The sequence below is a fragment of the Impatiens glandulifera genome, chromosome 2, assembly GCF_907164915.1.
Source record: "Impatiens glandulifera chromosome 2, dImpGla2.1, whole genome shotgun sequence".
NCBI classification, from domain to species: domain Eukaryota; kingdom Viridiplantae; phylum Streptophyta; class Magnoliopsida; order Ericales; family Balsaminaceae; genus Impatiens; species Impatiens glandulifera.
The window spans coordinates 58,451,697-58,474,284 of NC_061863.1; the positions used below are offsets into that span (position 1 = coordinate 58,451,697).

The following is a 22,588-nucleotide window of genomic DNA, read 5'->3' on the forward strand; positions in this document are numbered from 1 at the left end:
CGAACCGCTAGAGTAGGCAAATTTTCAGATCTTCAAACTCTTTATTTGTTGGTCGCAACCCAGTTTAGATTAAACGATATTGATAATTGCTTAGCTAGCTTGGGGTCGAGCTATCAATATTGATGAAATATTTTATTGGGCGAAAGTATAAATCAAAATGATCTTCATTCAAACGAATTTGAGATTTTATTCATTAGCCTTGTCTAATGTGGGAGAAACTCCCTGTTATACATCAAAACAAAAATCTCCTATTCTATTAACACTAAAAACGTTTTAAGCTAAAGTGAATTAAAACTAAAGTAAATATAGATAGGACTGATTTGAAGGCGTGTTAATAAATTAATTTTTAGTTATTTTTTCGATATGCTGACATCACTAACAATATATATCACTTCAATTTCAGTTGAGTATTAATCAATTTCTTCAAACTGCAAATTAATAACCATGTTTATTGATTAAAACAAAAGTTCATTAATTAGTTAATCCGTTAATAATTCTGCAGTAAAAATGAAGGTGTTGGAACAATGGAACTAAGTGAGAGTGAAAAAAAGAAAAGAAAAATGAGAGAATATTAATTAATCAATTCCTAATGAATTAATAGAGATTGCCAAGCCTGAGCTCAAGATCCAAATGATCTTCACCATTAATCCTGATTGTAGCCTCAAGATGATGAGCAGACGATGATGTTCTTGAGCATGGTTGACGAAAGAATGGCAATGTTGGTATTACAGTATTAGTACTGACTTTCATTCTCTTAACGTCGACCTGAAGATCACGATCATCAATATTGACATGATCCCCATGGCCAGTACTAGTACTACCCAAGCTCAATCCAATGCACAAGTTTACATCTTTTTCTCTCTTCCTGATCCTCCTCCTCATCCTCTTCAAATTGCCATCCTTTTGATCATCAATAATAATTCCCTGATCCTCTGATATTGGAGACGAAGAATTATTAGAAGAAGAGTTAACAACAACATTATAGCTCGATGAATTAGTGTTGTTGTTGTTATGATCACGGGTTGCTGCTGATTCTTGATCATGATCATGTTGATCCTGTTTGAGTCTAGCTCTATCCCTTCTGTGAACATTCATGTGGCCTCCAAGTGCCTGAGCAGACCTGAACTGTCTATTGCAAAACCCACATGAATAGGATCTTGGCGGCCATACTAGTCCTCCAAACGGACCACTCAGACCATGATCTTCATCACCAGTACCAAATGCTTGAGATTCCCATGACTTCCCGGCTTGCTGCATGATGTTCTTGCTCTTCACCCACCTCAAATAGTTCGAGTATTCATCCATGATTGTTATGATAAAGAGAGACGCAGATTGTGAATTAGTAAGGGGGAGAACCATCTATTATTAATAAGGATACTGCAATGCATGGGGTGTTTTGGCTATTTGTGTAGGGAGAATTTAATATGTGAAAGGTACGTACATAAGAATTTAATATCATAATAATATTATTCCTCTTACAATATGTAAAACCATATCCTTTTTAATCAAATATTGTTGGGTTTGGTTTATTTTTATTTTTTTTACAAAAATATTTACTGCAGTTATGTTTGATTTTGTTTGTATTGAGAGAATGAATGAAAGTGGTAAAAAAGAAAAGGATGGGTGTTGTTGAAGAAATGGAAGGTGAGGTTTAGGGTATAATAATGGCTTGGCAGTAATTTTGGCTCTTTTAGTGAAGTTTCTCTCTTGTTCTTTAGCTCTTTCATTCTAATAATTACTCGTCCAAAAACATCTACCTCTGTGGGCCATATATATATAGATATATTAATTGTCAAGAGAGTATTCATGAAGGCCTTAATTAATTTGCAACTGTCAGATATTTCAAACAGATCCATATAAATGGACTGCCTTTTGTATGTTATTGTGCCCTAATTACAACATTGATATTTGATTCATTAACTTTATTCTCTAATAATGTATTTACCTTATATATATAGAGTTATTATGCTTGTTAAAATAGTAATAATGTGACACTAATAATACCCAGAGATATTTTGTTTTGGATACTTAAATTCTTTCTTACTGAAGCTTCTGAATGTATTGGATTTTTTTTCTTTTCTTTCTTTGTTTATACATTATTGAGATTGAGAATCATAGTGTACAGATAAGACAGATAACTTAAAAATTAGATTATATAGTTTAGAATTAGAACAGGAATATCAATTTCATATGTTATATAATGAATTTAACTAATTCTAATATAAACTTTTTATCCCACTCTACATTGATTTTAATAATTAACTCCTATATATATTGGATCATGTGAACATGAGAAATTGCAAATGATCTTACCCATATGTCTGGTTGTGAATAGTTAATTTGTAAACTCAGCAAAAAATGTAATTTTGATTATTTATTAATAAACATAAACAATTGGAGTAGTACTTATCTTTGTCTTAAATGTAACAGAATCTTTGCAAGTCTTCCTTCAAGATCACATCTACAATATATATTTAAATATATTGATATGTTTATTCTCTCTCTCTCTCTTTATAATTGTGACATTAGTCTCTTGCTTGGCCTGATCACTTGCCTTGATCAATGGCATTATGTTGCTGGGCTCTATACAATGTCTATAGGAAAATAATTGACTATACTATATATTTATATATTTATATATAATAGCCATTAGCAAGCTGCTCAATTAAACTTTTTTTTAATTTTATTTTTAAATTTAGACTCCTATATGTATATAAAATACACACACTTTGATTCCATCTAATAAGAGGCTAAGAAACATCTATGTATATAAATATATACTTTTTAAGAATTGCAGAAGGAAGGAGCATCAATCAAGCACCTTCCCTTCAATAATTAGTGATCAATCATTTGACTTATTAAGGTAATTAATTAATACTTTTTTACTACAAGAGTTTTTAGATCAAATTGCATAATGTAACTTATTACAGTATCCCCTCGTGACAATTTGTTAAGAGTTTTAATGAGGCAATTTTCAATGTCGGTCTTTAAGTTTGAGGTGTCATATATAAGCTAAATAAATAAATTTATTCTTTTTTACTTTATTTTACTAGATATATTTTTATTTTAGATTGATTAATTATAATAGTTGTGTATTGTTATTAATAAAAATATTTTAGTCTAGATGGTTAAATTTTATATTAATACATGGAGAAAGTTAAAATTATATTCTGAATATATGACCTTCTAAGGTATTTCTTTAGTTAAATGAACATCTATAGTACATTAAGATAAACAAATGATGAAGTGTTCTATGGGGTTTTCCTTTCTTTGTTCTTATTTTTCTACTCGATATAATTGTGTATTTTGATGTAATGTTGCAAGAAAACCAATTAATATCGTCGTGTCTTTCACTTTAATTTAGATCTCTAAATAGGATCGATCAAATTTGAGAACTTAGAATGATAATTGTTTAAACTTCTTGTAATTAACTCAAGATGGATACTAATTAATTAAGTTAACATAATAATTAGGAATATTTTGTGTCACATTACCCTATAATGATTAAAGCTGGTTGTGTAGTCATTTTCAAATTCTGCTCTTGAATGTCTTATTCGTCAACTTGTGGGAGTGGAAGGAAGTTGATCCCCATCAAAGATTTTGTAGTTTTGTGAGTACAAATTAAATGAACAATTAATAAACATATATAATTAATTATTTATTAAGGAGCAGTTAATATATATAAGTTATGAGTTGTTAATTTATAGATAAGGATATTACTTAGTCCAACAATTAGTTGAGACTAGCTAGGGTTTTCATTTTCAGCCGGCTAAAAGTGTTTTTTTTAGGTAAATTAAAACAGAAGTAGTCATTTATTTATACACATTAACTTGATCACGTAAGCTCACATTTGATTTTATACTTAAAAATATTAAAGGGATTGTTGCAAGTCTTACAGCAAAAAACCTGGATTAAAACAACTATTTTGTATGTTTTGTTACAAAGGATATTTACTATACCAACAAAACTTGTTACACTTTGAGCTTTGGAACTTTCCTCTAATTTTTAAAACATAAAATACTCAATTTTTCACTATTAGTAACCAGCAAATATACGAATAAAATAAAAAAAATTTTTTTATAAGAAATTAATTCTCACTAAATTTAATAATACAAGATAATATCTACACCATTAAAATAATTAATTAATCATCTAAATATTAAATTATTTAAAAAAATACAAAAATAAAACTTCCAATGAAAAAATTCAACGATCATTCAATTGGTTGAAAATCCTCGAAATCAACGATGAATGTTGTTGAATTAGAGCAAGATGAATGAAACAGTGTTGAAAGAATCTCTACCAAATATTCTGAACGACAATTAAAATTATCTTTAGCCAATGGTTGGTAAACAACGTCGAAAAATGTTCTATCAAATAAAAATAAAATTTTTACATGTATGACCGAAATAGTGATAAATCCATACAAATAATAAGAGGATATATCTGAAATGTCCTCCATATGAAAGATCAAATCTAGATTTTTTTTTGAAAAAATGGAAAATAACTCTAGATCCGATAATTTCGTCTCCTTTGTTGCTAAGAAGGGGACGGACACGAACCCGAGAAAAGATCACCAACACAATCGGAGGATATGAGCAACAAACGACCCACCAATGATTGAGAGCATTATTTGAATTTTAAAAATCCGAGACAAAAAAACCGATACAGCTAAATAGGATGCCAGATTGAATAAAACGTAACACGATAACATCAACTCAAATCTGAGTTATGAAAATAGAAACGAGACACACTCCAATGCTAAAAAAAACCCACCGAAAAGGTTAAGAAAAATCAACCTTTCAATTTTTTTAGAGAGAAAAGTGAGATTTTTTAATAAAAATATACTTTAACTCAAATCAATTTTTTCAAAATAGAGAAATAACATTAGTTTCAATAGCCCCTCGACTAAAGTTTTGTAAATGGGTACAGATCCAGAAACATAAATAAAAAAGTTTTCAAATAGTAAATCAAGTCCATGTTCGGGATAAACGTAACTATAACTATAGGAAGATTATGTTTGAGAACTTACCTTTTAGTATTTTAAACAAACTTGTAAGCAATTGAAATAATTTGATTATCCTGAAAAGTAAACTAAAATGACATAGTGCATTCAAGGGTTAATCAAATCATGTTGTTTGGAAACATTATTGTCCGCCATTAAAAGTTTACCATTTTGTTGAAGAAGAGACGCGGAAAAAAGAATAAATCGTTGAAGTCCGTAGTCGTGGAAGGAGGAAGAAGTAGCCGAAGAGGAAATGTCGAAATTGATAATGAAGAATGTGAAGAAGAAAAAGGAGGAGCAGGGAAGAATAAAAAAAAAGAATACGAAGAGAGAAGAGACGGGATCACAAAAATTAGGACTAAAAAATTAAAAATAAATTATTATTTTTAAAATAATAATGTATGAGTTTTACTTTTTTTTATATATAATTAAATAAACAAATAATAAATTAAATTAAAAAAATATAATATTAGAGAAATTATAAATTTTACGATAGAGCCTAATGTAGATAGAAAAAAGGTTATGTTCCATTTCACTAAATAATTGATTAATGTAAATCCTTAAATTTATCTCTCATTTAACTAATTTACAAATTTAAATATAGTTGAGAATCTAAAGAAAATAATATATTAAATTATTTTTTATATTTTTTACTTAAAAATAATATAATAATTTTAAATCATTATTAATTAAATAATTATATTTTTTTATGAGAATAACATAATTATTTTTTATATATATATAATAATATATATATATATATATTGTTAATATTATTATGATATATATTTAATTAATAATAATTTAAAATTATTATGTTGTTCATTCTATAATATAATATATATATATATATATATATATATATATATATATATATAATTTAATTTATAATTTTTTCCTTTAAATTCTTCACCACAATAATATTAATGTGATATATATTTAATTAATAATGATTTAAAATTGTTATGCCATTAATAAATAATATTAATGTGATATATATTTAATTAATAATATATTTTTATAATTATTATGTTGATTTTTTATCAGTGCATACTTTTTTTAATATGTTAATATTATTAGTAAAAATACATATAACATTTTTATGTCATTAATAAATAATATTAATGTTATATATATTTAGTTAATAATATATTTTTTTAATTATTATGTTATTTCTCGTAACAATATATATATATATATATTTAAATAATAATAATTTAAAATAAATAAAATATTTAATATATTATTTTCTTTTTTAAATTCGAATTATAGGTTGATGAGTTAGTTATGAGAGAGAAATTTAAGGATTCAATTTGTCAATTATTTAAGAATTGAACTAACCCATAAGAACTAATGCACCTCAACAAAGGAATAAATAAGATCTGTGTTGTTCTTGATCCCTATTCTTTGAACTTTTGTATATGATTATAACAATTTTTTTCCCTGATTTATATAACTTTAATTGGTTGTTTTGTCACAAATATACATTCTTTGCACAAATGCACATTAATTAGTAGTTGCACCCTCAAAATCAAAGTTTAAGCTAACCTAATTAGTCAAATTTAATAAATTATTAAATTAATTAAATTTCTAAGATTATAAAATTTTATGATCTTAAGATTTTATATGCTTACCAATTGTTTTAATTTTAGGATTTTACAAAAATAATGTGAATAGTTATATATATACTTATTTTTTTCATATAAGTTATCACTTATTTAAAACAAATGTATAATAAATTTTATAATCATATATTATATATTACATTTTTTTTAGAAAAATTATATACATGTTTTTTACACACCATTTGTTTCAATTTTAATATCATCCTGATTTTTTAAAATATACTTATATTATATATATTGAAACCAATATACTATAATAATTACTTTAAATACTTATTAATTATTTTTTAAAAGTACATATATAGAGATGTAATTGAGTCAGGCCGAACAATGTCAAGCTCGAGTTCGGCTCGTCTAGTATATATTCGAGTTTGAACCTGTTTCGAACTTTTACAATCGATCTCGACTCGTATGAATTTAGTTGAACTCACAAGCTGCTCGTACTCGGATCGTTTAGAGCTCATTTAGAAAGCTCGTTTAGAGCTCCTTTAGAAAGTCGAACTCTTCTAGAACTTGTCTAGTGAAAGATTGTTTACTGATTGTATAAAAAATAAATTTATGAATTCTAACAATAAAATTATTGAAACATTAAAATTAGAATTATAAATATACTTTTCAAATTATAAGAGTAACATTGAAGTAAACCTTCAAAACTACAACACTAACCAATAACATAAAACATTTTGCTTTAGCTTTAAAATACTTCTAAAAAGGTCATAACACACAAATATTATAAAAGTATTTTCTTGTCAACCAATAACATAAAGCATTTTGCTTTAGTTGCATTATACTTAAAAAAGGCCAAAATACTTGCATATTATCGAGAAGCCCATAAGCAAGTCTATAAACGAACATGTTTGCGAGTTTACAAGCCGAATATTGAGAAACTCAAGTTCGTCTCGTTTAAATTTTCGAGCTTTCAAACGAGCCTGAGCTAGGCTCGTTAAGACTAACGAACGAGCTCGGACGAGCTCTTTGCCGAGCCGAGATTCGAATAGCTCGCGAGCAGCTCTGTTCATTTATATCCCTATCCATATATTAAAAATAAAAAATCATTTAAACACAGCGAAAAAACATGACATTAAAAAAATAAAAATAAAACGATACTCAATAAGTTATTGAGCTCGTAAATCCTCTAGAAAACAATTAACTCCCCAACAAACTCTCCTTGCTTTCCTGAACAAATTTCAGAAAACGTTATAATAATAGCATTATGAATGATATCAATCAGACGACTACGATCATTGAAAGTTCGACGATTTCTCTTAAGCTAGATAGTCCACCAAAAAATAATTTGGATGATAACTCAAATATATAGGTTTGATATATCAGCCACGTCAATCCAAACTTCTCAGTAACTACCCAAAGACTCGGGCTTTACCTAATGAATCCCAATAATATTCTATAAAAGATTTCAAATACTAGACACACCTCGATGATGCAAAGTAATGAGTTGCAAATTCAACATTTTCATGACATATACGACTAATCATAATACAACATTTTTTCATACACATATCATCCGTAAGAATTTTGCCGTGAATAACACTCCATCCAAAGAACGAGATATTTGATAGAGTCTTTGACTCCCAATATTTTTCCCAACAAAAATGATATGAAATTATCTTAGTGAACAACTTGTAACAATGTCTCACATAAAAATTATCAATATCTTACCAATGCATAATGTTTTGTTTAGACAGAGACACTTGCTTGCGTTGTACAACGTTCTAAAAAAATAAAACTCTATTATGAGATAAAGTTTCTAATATATTTAATCTCCTTCTATATCCAATTCAGTTGGAGAAGACTGATGATCAAACATGTTATTAACCGTGACATTTCTACATATAACTATAGAAACAAACTCAATATATGTCGTAGTTAGACTTTTGATATTACACCAAATGTCGTTCAAAAAACTAATCGACATAAAATAAATTATCATCCAAATGTTACACTCTGTTGGATAATTAAACATTTTGAATATATGAAAATTTTTTAAAAATTATAATAATAATTACAAATGATAAATTTAGGTTTTTTATAAGTAAATTATCAAAATGATATTTTTTTTAAAAATCAAAATACATGTGTTAATTTGCTTATTTATTTTATTGAATTTTTAGGAACCGGTCTCACTCTAATTTAAGATACATTTAGTTAGAATTTAACACTAGACATTTAGCTTTAAGATAGACATGTAATGATTTAGTTACCCTATTGGGCTAATTTTAATTTGTGAAAATATTTGAAAATAATATTTAATTTAATTTTGAGTTAAAGCCTTATAAATTATTTCAAAAGAAATATTTTAATATTGATTAATTTATTAAAATAATTTAGTTTTAAGTCTATTTTTATATTTCATGCTTACAAAATATTTATGTAAATTCTTAATTCGATTTTATGTTAGTTTTCTAAATAGTATATGGGGCTTAGAAGGAATGCAGCTACAAGGCCCATAAACACAAATGAAACCAAATGCCAGCCCATTAAGTTGATTTTTACTAAGAGCCTAAGAGACCGTTGGCCCATTTCAAAAAAACACCTTAATGACCAATGTTTGAATTTCAATAACAGGTCACTTGGTGCAAAATGACTAAAAGGAAAGAAGATATTATATATGGAAATAATTTAAATTAAATCATCTTAATTTTAGACATAATTGGTATTTTTTCAAATTCCTTCCTAAAATTTATAATATATATTTTTGCTAGTTAAATGTGATTTTAATTTTTTTAATTAAATAGTTTATTATTATTTTACTTTTCAACCTTTTTAAATTATAATGATTTTTTATTGAATAATTTTTTTATTATATCAACTTTTTATTTAATAATATATATTTTTAAATAATATAATTACTGTAAAAAATTATTATAAAAAAAAATATGCATAAATTATTTCAAATATGTCAAAATAATGAAATATCGTGTATCTATTTTTCTATATTAATTTTCTAAAATTATTTTTATGAATATAATAAATCTATCAAATATAATAAATACTAGTTTTTGTCAACAAATAATTCGAAATATCTTGATTTTTTTCCATTTAGAATAAGGTTAAATGTTGTAAGGATCAATAATGTCTAGATTTTCGAGTACTTAAAATTTAGCAAGGTTCTATCAAAATGATATAGTAGATTTACAACGGAGTCAAATAATTTTTGGGCATTGATAATCAGATATAAGTAAGTCATTATTGATCTGGTTGGTTCATCAAAATGTCTCATTATTCAGCGGAGTGTAACATTTTGAGGGTAATTTATTTTATTTAGAAAAAAAATCATAAGTAGTCTAGATTCATTTTGGAAGATGGTTATTCGATTAAGTTTTGGGACGACATTTAGTGTAGTGTCAAAAGTCTAATTACGACGTATCCTGAGTTTGTTTTCACTACTATATGTAAAAGTGTCATAGTTAAGAATATGTTTGATCATCAGTTTAGTAGTTTCGCTAACCGAATTAAATATATAATGAGATTAAACATTATGAAGACTTCGTCCCATAATAGAGTTTACTTTTGGTAGAACGCAATCAAATATCCCCGTATGAGCAAGACATTATGCGTTGACAAGATATGAATAGTTTCCATATGAACCATTTCTACAAGTTGTTCATTAATTAAGATGATTCCATATAATTTTTGTTGTGAAAAACTTTGGGAGTCAAATATTTCATCAAATATCTCGTTCTTTGGATGAAGCGTTATTCACGGTGGAATTTTATGGATGATATGTGCATAAAAATGTTGTATTACTGTTAGTCGTATGTGTCACGAAAATGTTGAATCGACAACTCACTTATTTTACCATTGTTGATGGGTGACTAGTATTTAAAGTCTTTTGTGCAGTATTAATGAGATTAATTGATGATGCTCGAAACTTTGAGTTGTTGTTAAGAAGTTTGGATTGATGTAGGTAATATGGTATACCTACATATTTATGTTACTATCCCAATTATATTTTGGTGCACTATCTACTTTGAGAAAAATCATCGAACTTTCAATGTTCGTAGTCGTTCGATGCATATAATTCATAATGTTATTATTATGACGTTTTCTGATATTCGTTCAGAAAATGCAGTAGAATCTGTCGATAAGTTAATCGTTTTTCTCGAAAATTTACAAGCACGATAACTTATTAGGTACCGTTTTTTCTTCTTATTATTATTTTTTTAATGTTATGTTTTTTCATTGGGATTAAATGAAATTTATTCATTTTTAATATATATAGACCTTTTAAAAAAAATAATATATATATATATTCAAATATTAATAAAAAAATTAATCTAATTATATTTGATATAATTTAATTTTTAATATGAATGTAGTTTACATTTTTTATACAAAATATAATTTTATTATATTAAATAAATTTAATTAATATTATTATTATTATTAAAAAAAAGTAATTATATTATTTTTTAAAATCAAATTATTTAATTATATATATATATAATTAAATGAAAACAAAATTTAAGAAGTTCAACAATAAATAATAAAAATAAATTATATTCAAAGAATTTATGCAAAGTTTATACGAAAATACCACTTCATAGTCCAAAGTTCAAATTTGAATCAGATTGAGTTTGTGCAAAATGGTGAAAGTGAGATATAGACTATGTATAAGAAATATTTAAATTGAATAACTTGGGCCTTGTTTGAATTTGGGTTATTTGAATAACTTAGAGGGATAAAAAATAATGATTGATGATTATTTTGAGTAGGAAATTATTATTTTTGGTAAAAAAAAATTAAATTATATTGATATATATAAATAAAATAAAAAATAATAATAATTTAAAATAAAAAAATATTTTAATATTTTAATTAATGAATTAAATGATATGATAGAAGGGAGGTGACTGAAATGATATTTAATTTTGTTTAAGTTATTTGAATAATGTAAACCGAAAAAAGCCTTGCTTTATTCTAAATTTGTGTATGTTTTAAGAGTTTATGTCAATATTATTATTTTATTTAAACAGCCATGTTTGTTTGAATGACATATTTTATATTTTATTATTTATAATAACTTAGTTAAATATATTATTCAAATAATGAAAATTATTTTTGAAATAATTTAATTATATATTATAAAAATAAATTATAATATCTAAATTTAAAATAGAAAATATTAAATTTAATTATTTAAATAATATGATAATATTACTTAATCAAACTTTTGAGTTTTTTTTAAATGAATTAAAGTAATTTAATTAAGAATTCTAAAAAATGAGAAAAAATCAAATGAATTTATGTATTTTCTTGAAAGTCTAGGAAAATTAAGTTTGTTATGGTCTAAAAATAAATGAATTATAAACCATCATCAAAATTACAAATTTGTCTCGCTAAAAAACAGTATATTTGATGACTTCCTGATAAGATACATTTCGGTTCCCATGTAACTTTTGAGTTATTTATAAGAACTAATGTTCAATTGGGTAGATAAACTTTTGGGTATTATAATTACATTCAATTTTATAATTTATTATGTATAGTTAAATTAAAATTATTATTTGTTAAGTATATTTTATAAAATGTTATGTATTAATTATTAAATTTAATAATTATCTATTTAGTTAAAAATCAAATAATCACTTATTATGGAGATTTTTTTGCATAGCAGACCTTTTTCTTTTTCGGATTTGAATTATTTAAATAATTTAGTCATTATGAAAAGGCGGTAATTCAGAAGCCTCAGTCTTCACTTAGTCTACACTGAACCATTTGACTTCTTCCTTGTGTAAAGGTGTCCATTAGTCTCACTATCTTTTCTTTTTCCTTTCATTTCTTCTAGAGCAAGATGGGGATGGATGAGAGGAATAGTAATATTTTTGGTAAAAATAAAAATTAAAATGAATTAATATATAATAATAAAATAAAAAATAATAATTTAAAATAAATAATATTTTAATATTTTGGATAATAAATTTAATCATAGGATAAAAAAAGGAAAAACAATATGATATTTTTGAATTATAAATTATTTAAATAACTTTACCAAACCACACCTGTCCACTTTTGCATTATCTGCAAGGACGATGAAGAAAAAATCTCATCCACTCCTTCACTCACGAATAGCCAAGTAATAAAATAAAAGTCACATATTTTTAGTTACAAAATTATGGGAAAGAAAGAGACTTTTGCTTAACAATGCCCAAACTTTGGAATTTGTTTGATGTTAGATTATTTCCGGATGGATGTTCAACCACATTTGTAAATTGACTTACTTAATTAAGTGGGTTAGACCGTTAGAGAATCAAACTTAAGCTTTAGAGTTTATATTTTTAATAATATTTAGAAATTAATATTATATATTTTTTAAATATTAATTTTAGAAATTATTCATAATTTATAACTCATTATATAATTATATATTTATAAACATAATATTTTCTACTTAAAATAATTTTATTTTTGTATTAAATTAATTTTAAATATTAATAAATTATTTAAATGAATAAAAATTATATAAATATATTTGTTTTATAAGTTTTTATTCATATATAATTTTAAATTTTAATTAAATAAAAAGTAAAAACAAAAATATCCTTTGGCTATAAAGTTGATATGGATTTTTGAAATTTAAACTTTATTTAAATTTTTTATTAATTTTAAAAAAATGATCTTGAATTTATTTTAGAAGGTTTTTTTTGGATTTTGCTTAAAAAAATAAAATAATCTATTTTTATTTTTATTTAATTTATAATTAAATTAAATTAGAAAAAAAAACTAAAAAGAGAAATTAAAAGAAATATAATAATAAAATTATGAGAGAAGGATTAAAAAAGAAAAAAAAAAGGTGATAACATTATTATTAGTTTAAATAATTTAAAAAAAGTTATACCAAGTTTGGGCTTGGTTGATGGAATTATATAAGTATAAGTTGTACAAGTATAAATTTTAAAGAGGTATGATAAGGTATCAATTATATAGATTTTTTATTTTGTCATATAAGAAGTAGTAAAAAATGTAAAAAAATATTTTACTTATAATTATATAAAATATTTTAATATTTATCTTATAGGTGATTTAAATGATTAATTATATTGAAATTAATAAAAAAAAAATATATATATAATTATCATATAAATGTATTTTTAAAATAAATAATATTATTTTATGATTTATATTCTTTTATATATATTTCTTATAATTTAACTTATGTAAATAATTTTTATATTAATTAAAATTTTTGTATTATTATAAATATTTGTATATTAAAAAAAATAGTTTAAGCAAAATGACAAATCATTATGTTAAGAAAAATTGTACCGTTATTGAACTCGTAAATTTTTGAGAACAACGATTAACTCTTTAACAAACTCTACTAGTTTTCTTGAACGAATTTAAAAAAATATATAATAATAGTATCATGATTCATTAATGATACGCAACAAACAATTATGATCATTGAAAAAGTTCGACGATTTATCTTCAACTAGATAATTCACCAAAAAATAATTAGGATGGTAACTTAAATATGTAAGCATGTCATATAATAAGTTATCGATCTCGTAAATTTTCAAGAAGTCTGATTAACTCTTTGACATACTCTACTGATTTTCCTAAACAAATCTTAAAATACGTCATAATAACATTATTATGAATGATACGCATCGAACACTACGATCATTTAAAGCTCGACGATTTCTCTCCAACCAGATAATCTACCAAAAAATAATTAGGATGGTAACTCAAATATGTAGGCATGTTATATTAGTCGCATCAATTCAAATTTCGCAAGTTATCACCCAATAAATCCCAGTAATATTTCACAAAATACTTCAAATACTAGTCATCATCGACAATGTAAAAGTAAGTGAGTTGTCTATTCAACATTTTTATGACTCATACGACTAGCCATATTACAACTTTTTGATTTTATGCACATAAAATCCGTTAGAATAAAATAATTTTATTTCTTTTCTCTCTTTCTTTACACATTTTTTTTTCTTTTTTCAAACAATTAGGTAATGTCACGTAATTTTTTTTCCCAAATTCTCCATAAGTCCTCATAAATAAATGTATAAATTAAAAAACAAATAAAAATAATTAATTGTTTTAAATATAAATAAATATTTAGTTATAGGTTGTTATTTTTATTAAAATATAATAAATAAATTAAAATTTTAATAATTTTATAAAATTAAAAGGTAAAAAGAGAAATATTAAATTTTATTTAAAATTATATGTTCATTTCCACCCCGTAGGAACTACGAGATCACCCCAAGGACGCCTTCGGCATCCAGGGTTCGCGGACCGACCATAAAACCCTGTTCAATAAGTGGAACGCATTAGCTGTCCGCTCTCAGGTTGGGCAGTAAGGGTCGGAGAAGGGCAATCACTCATTCTTAAAACCAGCATTCTTAAGACCAAATAGTCGGGCAAAAAAGGGAGGAAACCTCTCCGTTCCTGATTCTCCTGTAGCTGGATCCTCCGGAACCACAAGGATCTTTAGTTAGAATGAGATTTCAACTCCTTTGAGTGAGATTTTGAGAAGAGTTGCTCTTTGGAGAGCACAGTACCTTGAAAGTTGTAAGCAATATGTATTATATTTTACCATTTTCAAAGTATATTATACTTAAATAATACCGTAGACCAAACAACCCCATATATCTAATTTACCGATCAACAGTACCCATACCAAATGTAGTTATAAAAGTTATATCAACTTATAAGTTGAAAATAATAATTATAAGTTGAATAGTGGTTTCATTTAATACAATGTTATTTTATTTGGTACCAGAATTTCATGATGACAAGATGAGCAAACAAATGTAACTTGTCAGGATACAGATCATTTGAATAGACTTTTTTTTTTTTTTTTAATAAATCATTAAATTTTATGAAGAGGGATAAAAGGGAGAATTTGGGGATATAATGAATTTGTTGAAGAAATGATAAAGGATAAAGAGAGAAGAGAAAAATTTTGTTATTTTTTAGTGTCATTCCCTTTAAATTCTCTTTTCCAATTATTTCTCATATTTTATATATCTCATTATCATTCTTATTGATTAAACTATCATTAAAAATATCATAATACATTTTAGTTACTTTTTTAAAATCTATTTTACATAAATAATTTTTATATCATTTAAAATTTTAAGATTATTTAAATAATCTAGAACAAATTTAGTGTGCATAATTTTCATTTGACTAAAAATTCTACATTTAAGAAGAAAATCGTGTAGTTAATTTAAACTATATAAAAAAAAATCAAAATATATATTTATATGAAATCAAGATTTTATAAGAGAAACTAAGAGCTTGTTTCATAAATGAGTTATTAGGATAAACTTAAGTTTTATCTCAAAATTTAACTGTCTTGTTATTAATCTAATCAATTTATTTATTTCTTAAAATATTAAATTATTTCTTATTTTTTTTAATATAAATTAATTATTAAATAAAATATAGAGAAATAAAAATTTATTTGATCAAAATAAATAAAAACTAATATTTTTTTAAAAAATGAAAACAAAAAAAACACCACCAGAAAGCTCTAAATGTATGAAGAAGACAAAAATGCTCGTGGCAGTAGCTCTGTCCCTCTTTTAACATGCAATTTAATTAATTAATAGAGATGAAGAAGAATGAAGGTTGAAATATATATATATATATATATATATATCAATTTGACTGAATGAATTAAGAAAATTTTCTTTACATTTCCTGGATAGACCATTTTTCTTAATGAAAACACCAACAATAATCATCCTGCTGCTCATTTCTCTATCCCTCTTCTTGCAGTACTCTTCCTTTCTGACCCGTACCCGTTTCTTCCGTTGCCCCGAATTTCACTATCCGACCTGCACCACCGTTTCTCATGAATTCCAACCCTTTAACCATTCCGAACCAATTATTACAAACATATCTCACATCGTATTCGGTATCGGGTCGTCTTCCAATTCTTGGAACCTCCGCCGTAATTACAGTCATCTATGGTGGCGTCCCAATTTAACCCGGGGCTTCGTCTGGCTCGATGAAAACCCGGAGCCAGGAGGAGGAGGAGGAGGAGATTATAATAATTATCCTTCTTACAGAGTGTCATCTAAGGAATGGAAACGGTTCAAGCACTCGAGTTCTCCATCGGCGGTTCGGATCGCCAGGATATTGCTAGATTTATTCCGAATCGGGTTGCCGGATGTAAGGTGGTTCGTGATGGGTGACGATGATACGGTTTTCTTTACCGACAATCTGGTTTCGGTTTTAGCGAGGTACGACCACCGTCAGATGTATTACATAGGTGGGAATTCGGAAAGTGTGGAGCAGGATGTTATGCACTCGTATAAGATGGCGTTTGGCGGCGGAGGATTCGCCGTCAGCTACCCGCTTGCGGTTGTACTCGCCGGGAAATTGGATGGTTGCCTTGACCGTTACCATTATTTTTACGGGTCTGATGAGAGGATATCCGCCTGCGTGGCGGAGATCGGGGTGTCTTTAACCATTGAACCCGGGTTTCATCAGGTACGTACGTCATCTTTCAAATATATGGCCTCGGTTTTTAATTATTCAATATTATTTGTTACTAGATTTGAATTTGGTCTAATTAAATATGATATAAGAAATATTAATAATATATTATATGATTAACTTGAAAACTTTTTGCAATTTCAATTATATAGGTATCTAATTAAGTTTGATTATCTTTGGAAATATCATATTATGAAATGGTTCTCTTTTACACTTGAAAATATATAGTTAATAATAAATAAAATTCAACTGTTGGTCAAAAGAATGACTGATGATGAATTAAGTTGGATATAGCTGGGCGTAAAAAACGGGACGATAAACATAAGTGGTGAGACGATGTGAGGTTAGGCTTAGAGACAAATTCAGGAAAAGAAGGTTGACTCTACTGACACTTTTAAGATAAGTGTCGATTCCCAATCAATTTTGTTTTTACTTCATTTTCATTTATTTTATTTTATTTTTAAATAATCCATTGCAAAAACACAATAATCTTGTTTAAAGTTATTATGATTTCTAGGAGAGATTTTTTAAATATATTTTTAATAAGATCCAATTATAAATTTTATTTGAAAAAAAACATTTAGTATTTCAGGAGCCTAATGAATTAGAAAGGTCAAAGTATATTAAATAAAGTGTCAACAACAAAGGGTAATAGTTTAACATCATATATTGAATGATTCTTTGATAAAAAATTATTTCTTCCATTTTATGTGTTTTATCAATAGTTTTGAAACTCGACCCGACCATCAACCCGGTGAAAGGACTGAGTCACTGAGTTACTGGTTCAACCGGGAGTCGACTAATTCAACCGTTGGTTTTATATAATAATAAAATAATACAAAATAACAAAAATTTATTAAATTGTTTATACAATAATAGTCAAAGTAGAGATTAAAAATTAAAATATTGTTTCGCAATTATATCATGTTTATTGCAATTATTAGAGACAACACAATTAAAATAAATGCAAACTCTTAAGTCATTTATTAAGACAATTAAAATAAATATCAACTACTAATTATTCGCACATGAAACTAAAAATAAAAATAGGTAGATCCAATTAGAACAAAAAATACTAGGAGAGAGAATTGAGAGAGGGATAAATGAGAATAAAAGAAATGATCTTTTTTTTAAAGTAGGATAAACCCGGATTAACCCGAGCTGTCGGATTTTTCTGGTTCAACCGACGGGTTGACCGGATTTAACTGGGTCGATTACATTTCCGATTTTTTCATTAATTAAGCCCGATTTGATGACCGATTCATCGGGTTTGCCGGTACAATTGACAGGTCAGACCGAATTTTAAAACTATGATTTTATCCTTAATATATATATATATATATATATATATTTATATATATATATATATATTTCAAATAGTAATGGAACGCACTTTTGTCAAGGTTGTTATATATATTCAACTATGGAGAAAACAATTTTCTTGTTCGGTTCAAGGCATAGACGAATTTATATATTAATTGTAATATTATACTCTAAAATATTGAAATTTTATCCAAATAATATGGTTGGATTCTACTACGGCACAAGCCATATATATAGTATAACAGAGTTAGTATTTTATAAACTCCATGATTTTGTGTTAGTAATATATAACTGTGTATTTGGTTAGACAGATTGATCTTCGCCGGGACATATATGGGCTCCTAGCAGCGCATCCAACGGCACCATTAGTATCACTTCACCATCTAGATTATGTGGATCCCATATTCCCTAACCAAGGCCGCATGGAATCCTTAAACTTGCTCATGAAAGCCGCCACAGCCGATCCTCTCCGAACTCTACAACAGGCTATTAGCCCTGACTACAACTACAACCACCAGAAATTATCGATTTCAATTTCATGGGGTTACACAATTCAGTTATACCCTTATCTTGTTTACGCCAATGAACTAAGGCTCCCGTTACAGACATTTCAAACGTGGCATAGCTGGTCCAACGGCCCTTTCACTTTCAATACCAGGCCATTGAGAACCGACCCCTGTCAGCAGCCACTGGTTTACTTCTTTGAAACCGTTCAGGAAGTAATAATTGGTCAGGATCATCATCATAACTTGACTTTGTCCACATACCGGTTACATCTTGATCAGGACCAAGAGAAAAGGTGTGACAATGCAGAGTATTCCCGTACCATGGGATTGAAAATAGTCGAGGTCGTGGCTCCAAAAATGAATCCTAACGAGTGGAAAATGGTAGGATAAGAAATCTCAATTCTCAATTGAACCATGTTATGTTTTTTTTTGTTGTTGTTTCTTTTTTAAAATTACATTAACATGAACAGAGACCAAGGAGGGAAGATTGTGTGATAATTGAGAGCTGGAAGAGAACTAGCATGAGGCTGAGGATTGGAAGCTTCCAAGTTTAATTAGTGAGACGGTTCAATGTATATTTCTTTAATTTCTAAATATATACGGTAAGTTGGTGTGTACCTAAATTAATTAGAAAAAGCTGAACTTTGTTTTCTATGGAATATAGATAGATAGAACTTTTATGAAGTTGATTAATACAAATAATTAATCTCAAACTAGCTAAGCTAGCAAGCTAATAAAAATACACATGCACATGCATGGGAACCATTCAAAACTTGTCCTTTCATTCATGGCTTAATTTCTTATATATAACATTAACAGGCTAACAGCCACCATATATTTTAGATCAGGACGGATCAAACACAATATTAATTATTCATGATGTTACCATATTATATAATCATCCGATTTCATCTGGGTTACCAATTATATCCCATGCAAGTTGTTCATGATTTCAGCTGTTACAATATTATCATCATGAATCATCCATGATGCAGAAGGAGGGTTCCTCTGAAAACTGTCCTCCATTATTCCCAACAAACAGTAGTACTCAAATTGGTTCTGAATCTGATCAATTGTGTCTGCCTCCCACATGAATTCATCAATATTTTCCGCCGGAAGATCGATTAATAGATCATCCTGCAGCAGGGGATTTGGCTGAGGAGGAGGATCAATATGATCAATTGCATGATTAAAGTCATGTGCTCCATCATTAATATTATTATTATTGAAACTCTGCATGTAATTTATAAGCAGTTGATCATTGGACCAATTCTGGTTATGATCATTAAATTGGTTTACTAGAAGACTATGTATCTCTTCTTGTAAGCTAGTCACCTGCATAATATTGATTAATTGATTAATTAAGGATGAAAGAATTATGAATTGGGAAATGAAAAAGAAAACCTGTTGTTGGAGCATTATGATGTGAGAAACGCAGCCGTATATAGGATCATTAAGGCGAGCCAGGGCTTCGTAAGAGACAGTAACAGCAGCCTCACGGCGAGAGTGGATGGGGAGGTGGGAAAGGAGTTTGGAAGCGTTGCTAGCTCCGAACACCTTGTGGACAGCGGCGAAGTGGGAAGCGGAGTTTTCGTAGGAGAAATATGGAGCAAAGACGCAATCCATGGAGCATTTCCTCCTTAAGAACTTGCACGCTCCACATGATGATGTTGAATTGGAGGAAGATAAAAGACCTGTCATATTATAAATTATGAATCTTATAAATTTGTTTCTTGTATGGTTTATTATAAGAAGAGAAATGATATATAGAAATGAAATGAGATGGGCATAAGCTTTTTAACACCTTTTTTTATAGCTAGCTAGTAGGTTAGCTGCAGATGGATGAGTCGACATTGTTTTTTAATTAATTGGTTAGAAAAGAAAGTAAAATTCTTTTAAGGTCTCCATAATGGGCAACATTGTCTGACTGAAAATAGGTAATTATCCCAATTCGTGCAATAGAATGGGTTTAATTTATTCCATTTTGGTCTAAGAAGAATGAAGGGATGTCATCCGCTAGCTTCAATTTTTGGTGGGCTCTAAAAATGAGGAATAATTGGGTAGCTAATGTTGATGATTCTGTTCTAAATTAGTGTTATTGTCGTTTTGTAACTGTAAATCGTATGTTTTATTTATTTATTTATTGGGCGGGGGAGGGGCACTGAGATACTACATTTTGCCTTCCACTAGAGTAATGATGAGAAGACAAATTAATGCACATGTGGCCCTTTGCCAACAACTGGTTTGCTCGAACCGGCTGCAATTTACGCCACCTACTTTGTTAAGGTTTTCATACCATTTATGTCAATCTTTCTCACACACACACTTATTAATACGATGCTCGTTTTAGTCTATGGGCTTGTTCGGATTCGGATTTTTTTGTAAGCGATAATTTGAGGAGATGAATAATTTTTATGTGGACAAAAGAAAATGAAATGATTTGGACAAATGTTTTGTCGATAACCTTATATCAACCAGTCGAATGCGTTTCTAAGGTAGTGTTCATCTACATTTATCATAATGAGACGTCTATTGAATCGTTGCAATTGATGTTAGATTTCGAAGAGATCTTCAGATCGGAAAGTGGTATATAATGATAAAATAAAAAATAATAATTAAAAATATCCTTAAACAAACCAGCCCATGTTAGGTTTAGTTTTGCATTATTAATTATTCTCATCTATTTTTGAGGTATCATTGGATCTTTTGGAGAAGATAATTAGTAATTGATGTCGTCTACTTTTGGCCTACTTTTTTTTTTTACATTGTGCTTTGACTTGCTTTGGACTTTGCTTCTCTTTTTTTATGATTTTTTTTGCAATGACATTTAAAGAATTTTTAAAATTAAACTAAATTGATTTATTGAAATATATATAACTTAACATTGTGAATGATAGAAACTTGCTAATTTAAGGGACAAAAGATGTAGATTTTTCAGACATTATTTAGGGTTCACCTCAACCATGTCAAATTGATGGAATTGACATTGTTTAGTGGGAATTAGAGAGAGCATAATTATATAATAGGTATGAATTACATAATTAAAAAAGTTTTTATATTTTAACTTGCAAAAGTACTCCCAATTGAGTATTCAATTTCAGTTATTTGTGCATTTGTTAGGGGTTAATTTGATTATGGATTAGATCTAGACTACTCCCTTTATATGTCAACAATAGTTTGTGATTGAAATTTTAAATGATTTATTAGAATAGTAAAATATTTTATAGGTAAGAGATGAAAATTTAAAATTTAATTTTAATTCTCTCAAATAACACTCAAAAGATAAATAAATAAAATAAGAAGTGGCGGCTCATATATACCTTGTCTGATTGCAACTTGTGTAGGTTAGGGGCCTAGATTAATATATGTAGAGTTAATGAGTCATTGTTACAATTTGGCATGATGTCTATTACATTATTTTTATTATTATTATCTTCTTTGTAACTATATATTTATTCATCATGGTTGGCCACTTGTTGTCTCTCTCCCTGTGTGTGTGGTGTGGGGTGTCATTCCCATGGCATAAAAAGTAGGAAAAAAGAGTCTGAAACAGTTTCTTCCACTATATAATTCTCATCTAATCCCATTATATTCCCAAAATTAATTCAATTTTATCTGCACCAATAAACAAATATGATGCATGT

At 27.2% G+C, this 22,588-nt stretch overlaps 3 protein-coding genes across 3 annotated transcripts; 1 reads left to right on the forward strand and 2 right to left on the reverse strand.

The window, feature by feature from the left end:
* Positions 1-594: 594 nt before the first annotated feature.
* LOC124925058 (probable transcriptional regulator RABBIT EARS) lies at positions 595-1,305 on the reverse strand. Its single transcript, XM_047465032.1, has one exon. It carries the CDS (start codon positions 1,303-1,305, stop codon positions 595-597), a length of 711 nt encoding a protein of 236 aa, XP_047320988.1.
* Positions 1,306-16,303: 14,998 nt separating this feature from the next.
* On the forward strand, positions 16,304-19,625 carry LOC124927468. Its single transcript, XM_047467881.1, has 3 exons — positions 16,304-17,109; positions 18,750-19,325; positions 19,415-19,625. The coding sequence occupies exons 1-3, from the start codon at positions 16,336-16,338 to the stop codon at positions 19,496-19,498; spliced, it is 1,434 nt and encodes a 477-aa protein (XP_047323837.1). The 5' UTR covers positions 16,304-16,335; the 3' UTR covers positions 19,499-19,625.
* A 243-nt stretch (positions 19,626-19,868) lies between these two features.
* Positions 19,869-20,645, reverse strand: LOC124925059 (LOB domain-containing protein 33-like). Its single transcript, XM_047465034.1, has 2 exons — positions 20,349-20,645; positions 19,869-20,279 (listed from the first exon to the last, which is right to left on the reverse strand). Exons 1-2 carry the CDS (start codon positions 20,643-20,645, stop codon positions 19,869-19,871), a joined length of 708 nt encoding a protein of 235 aa, XP_047320990.1.
* Between the last annotated feature and the right edge of the window lie 1,943 nt (positions 20,646-22,588).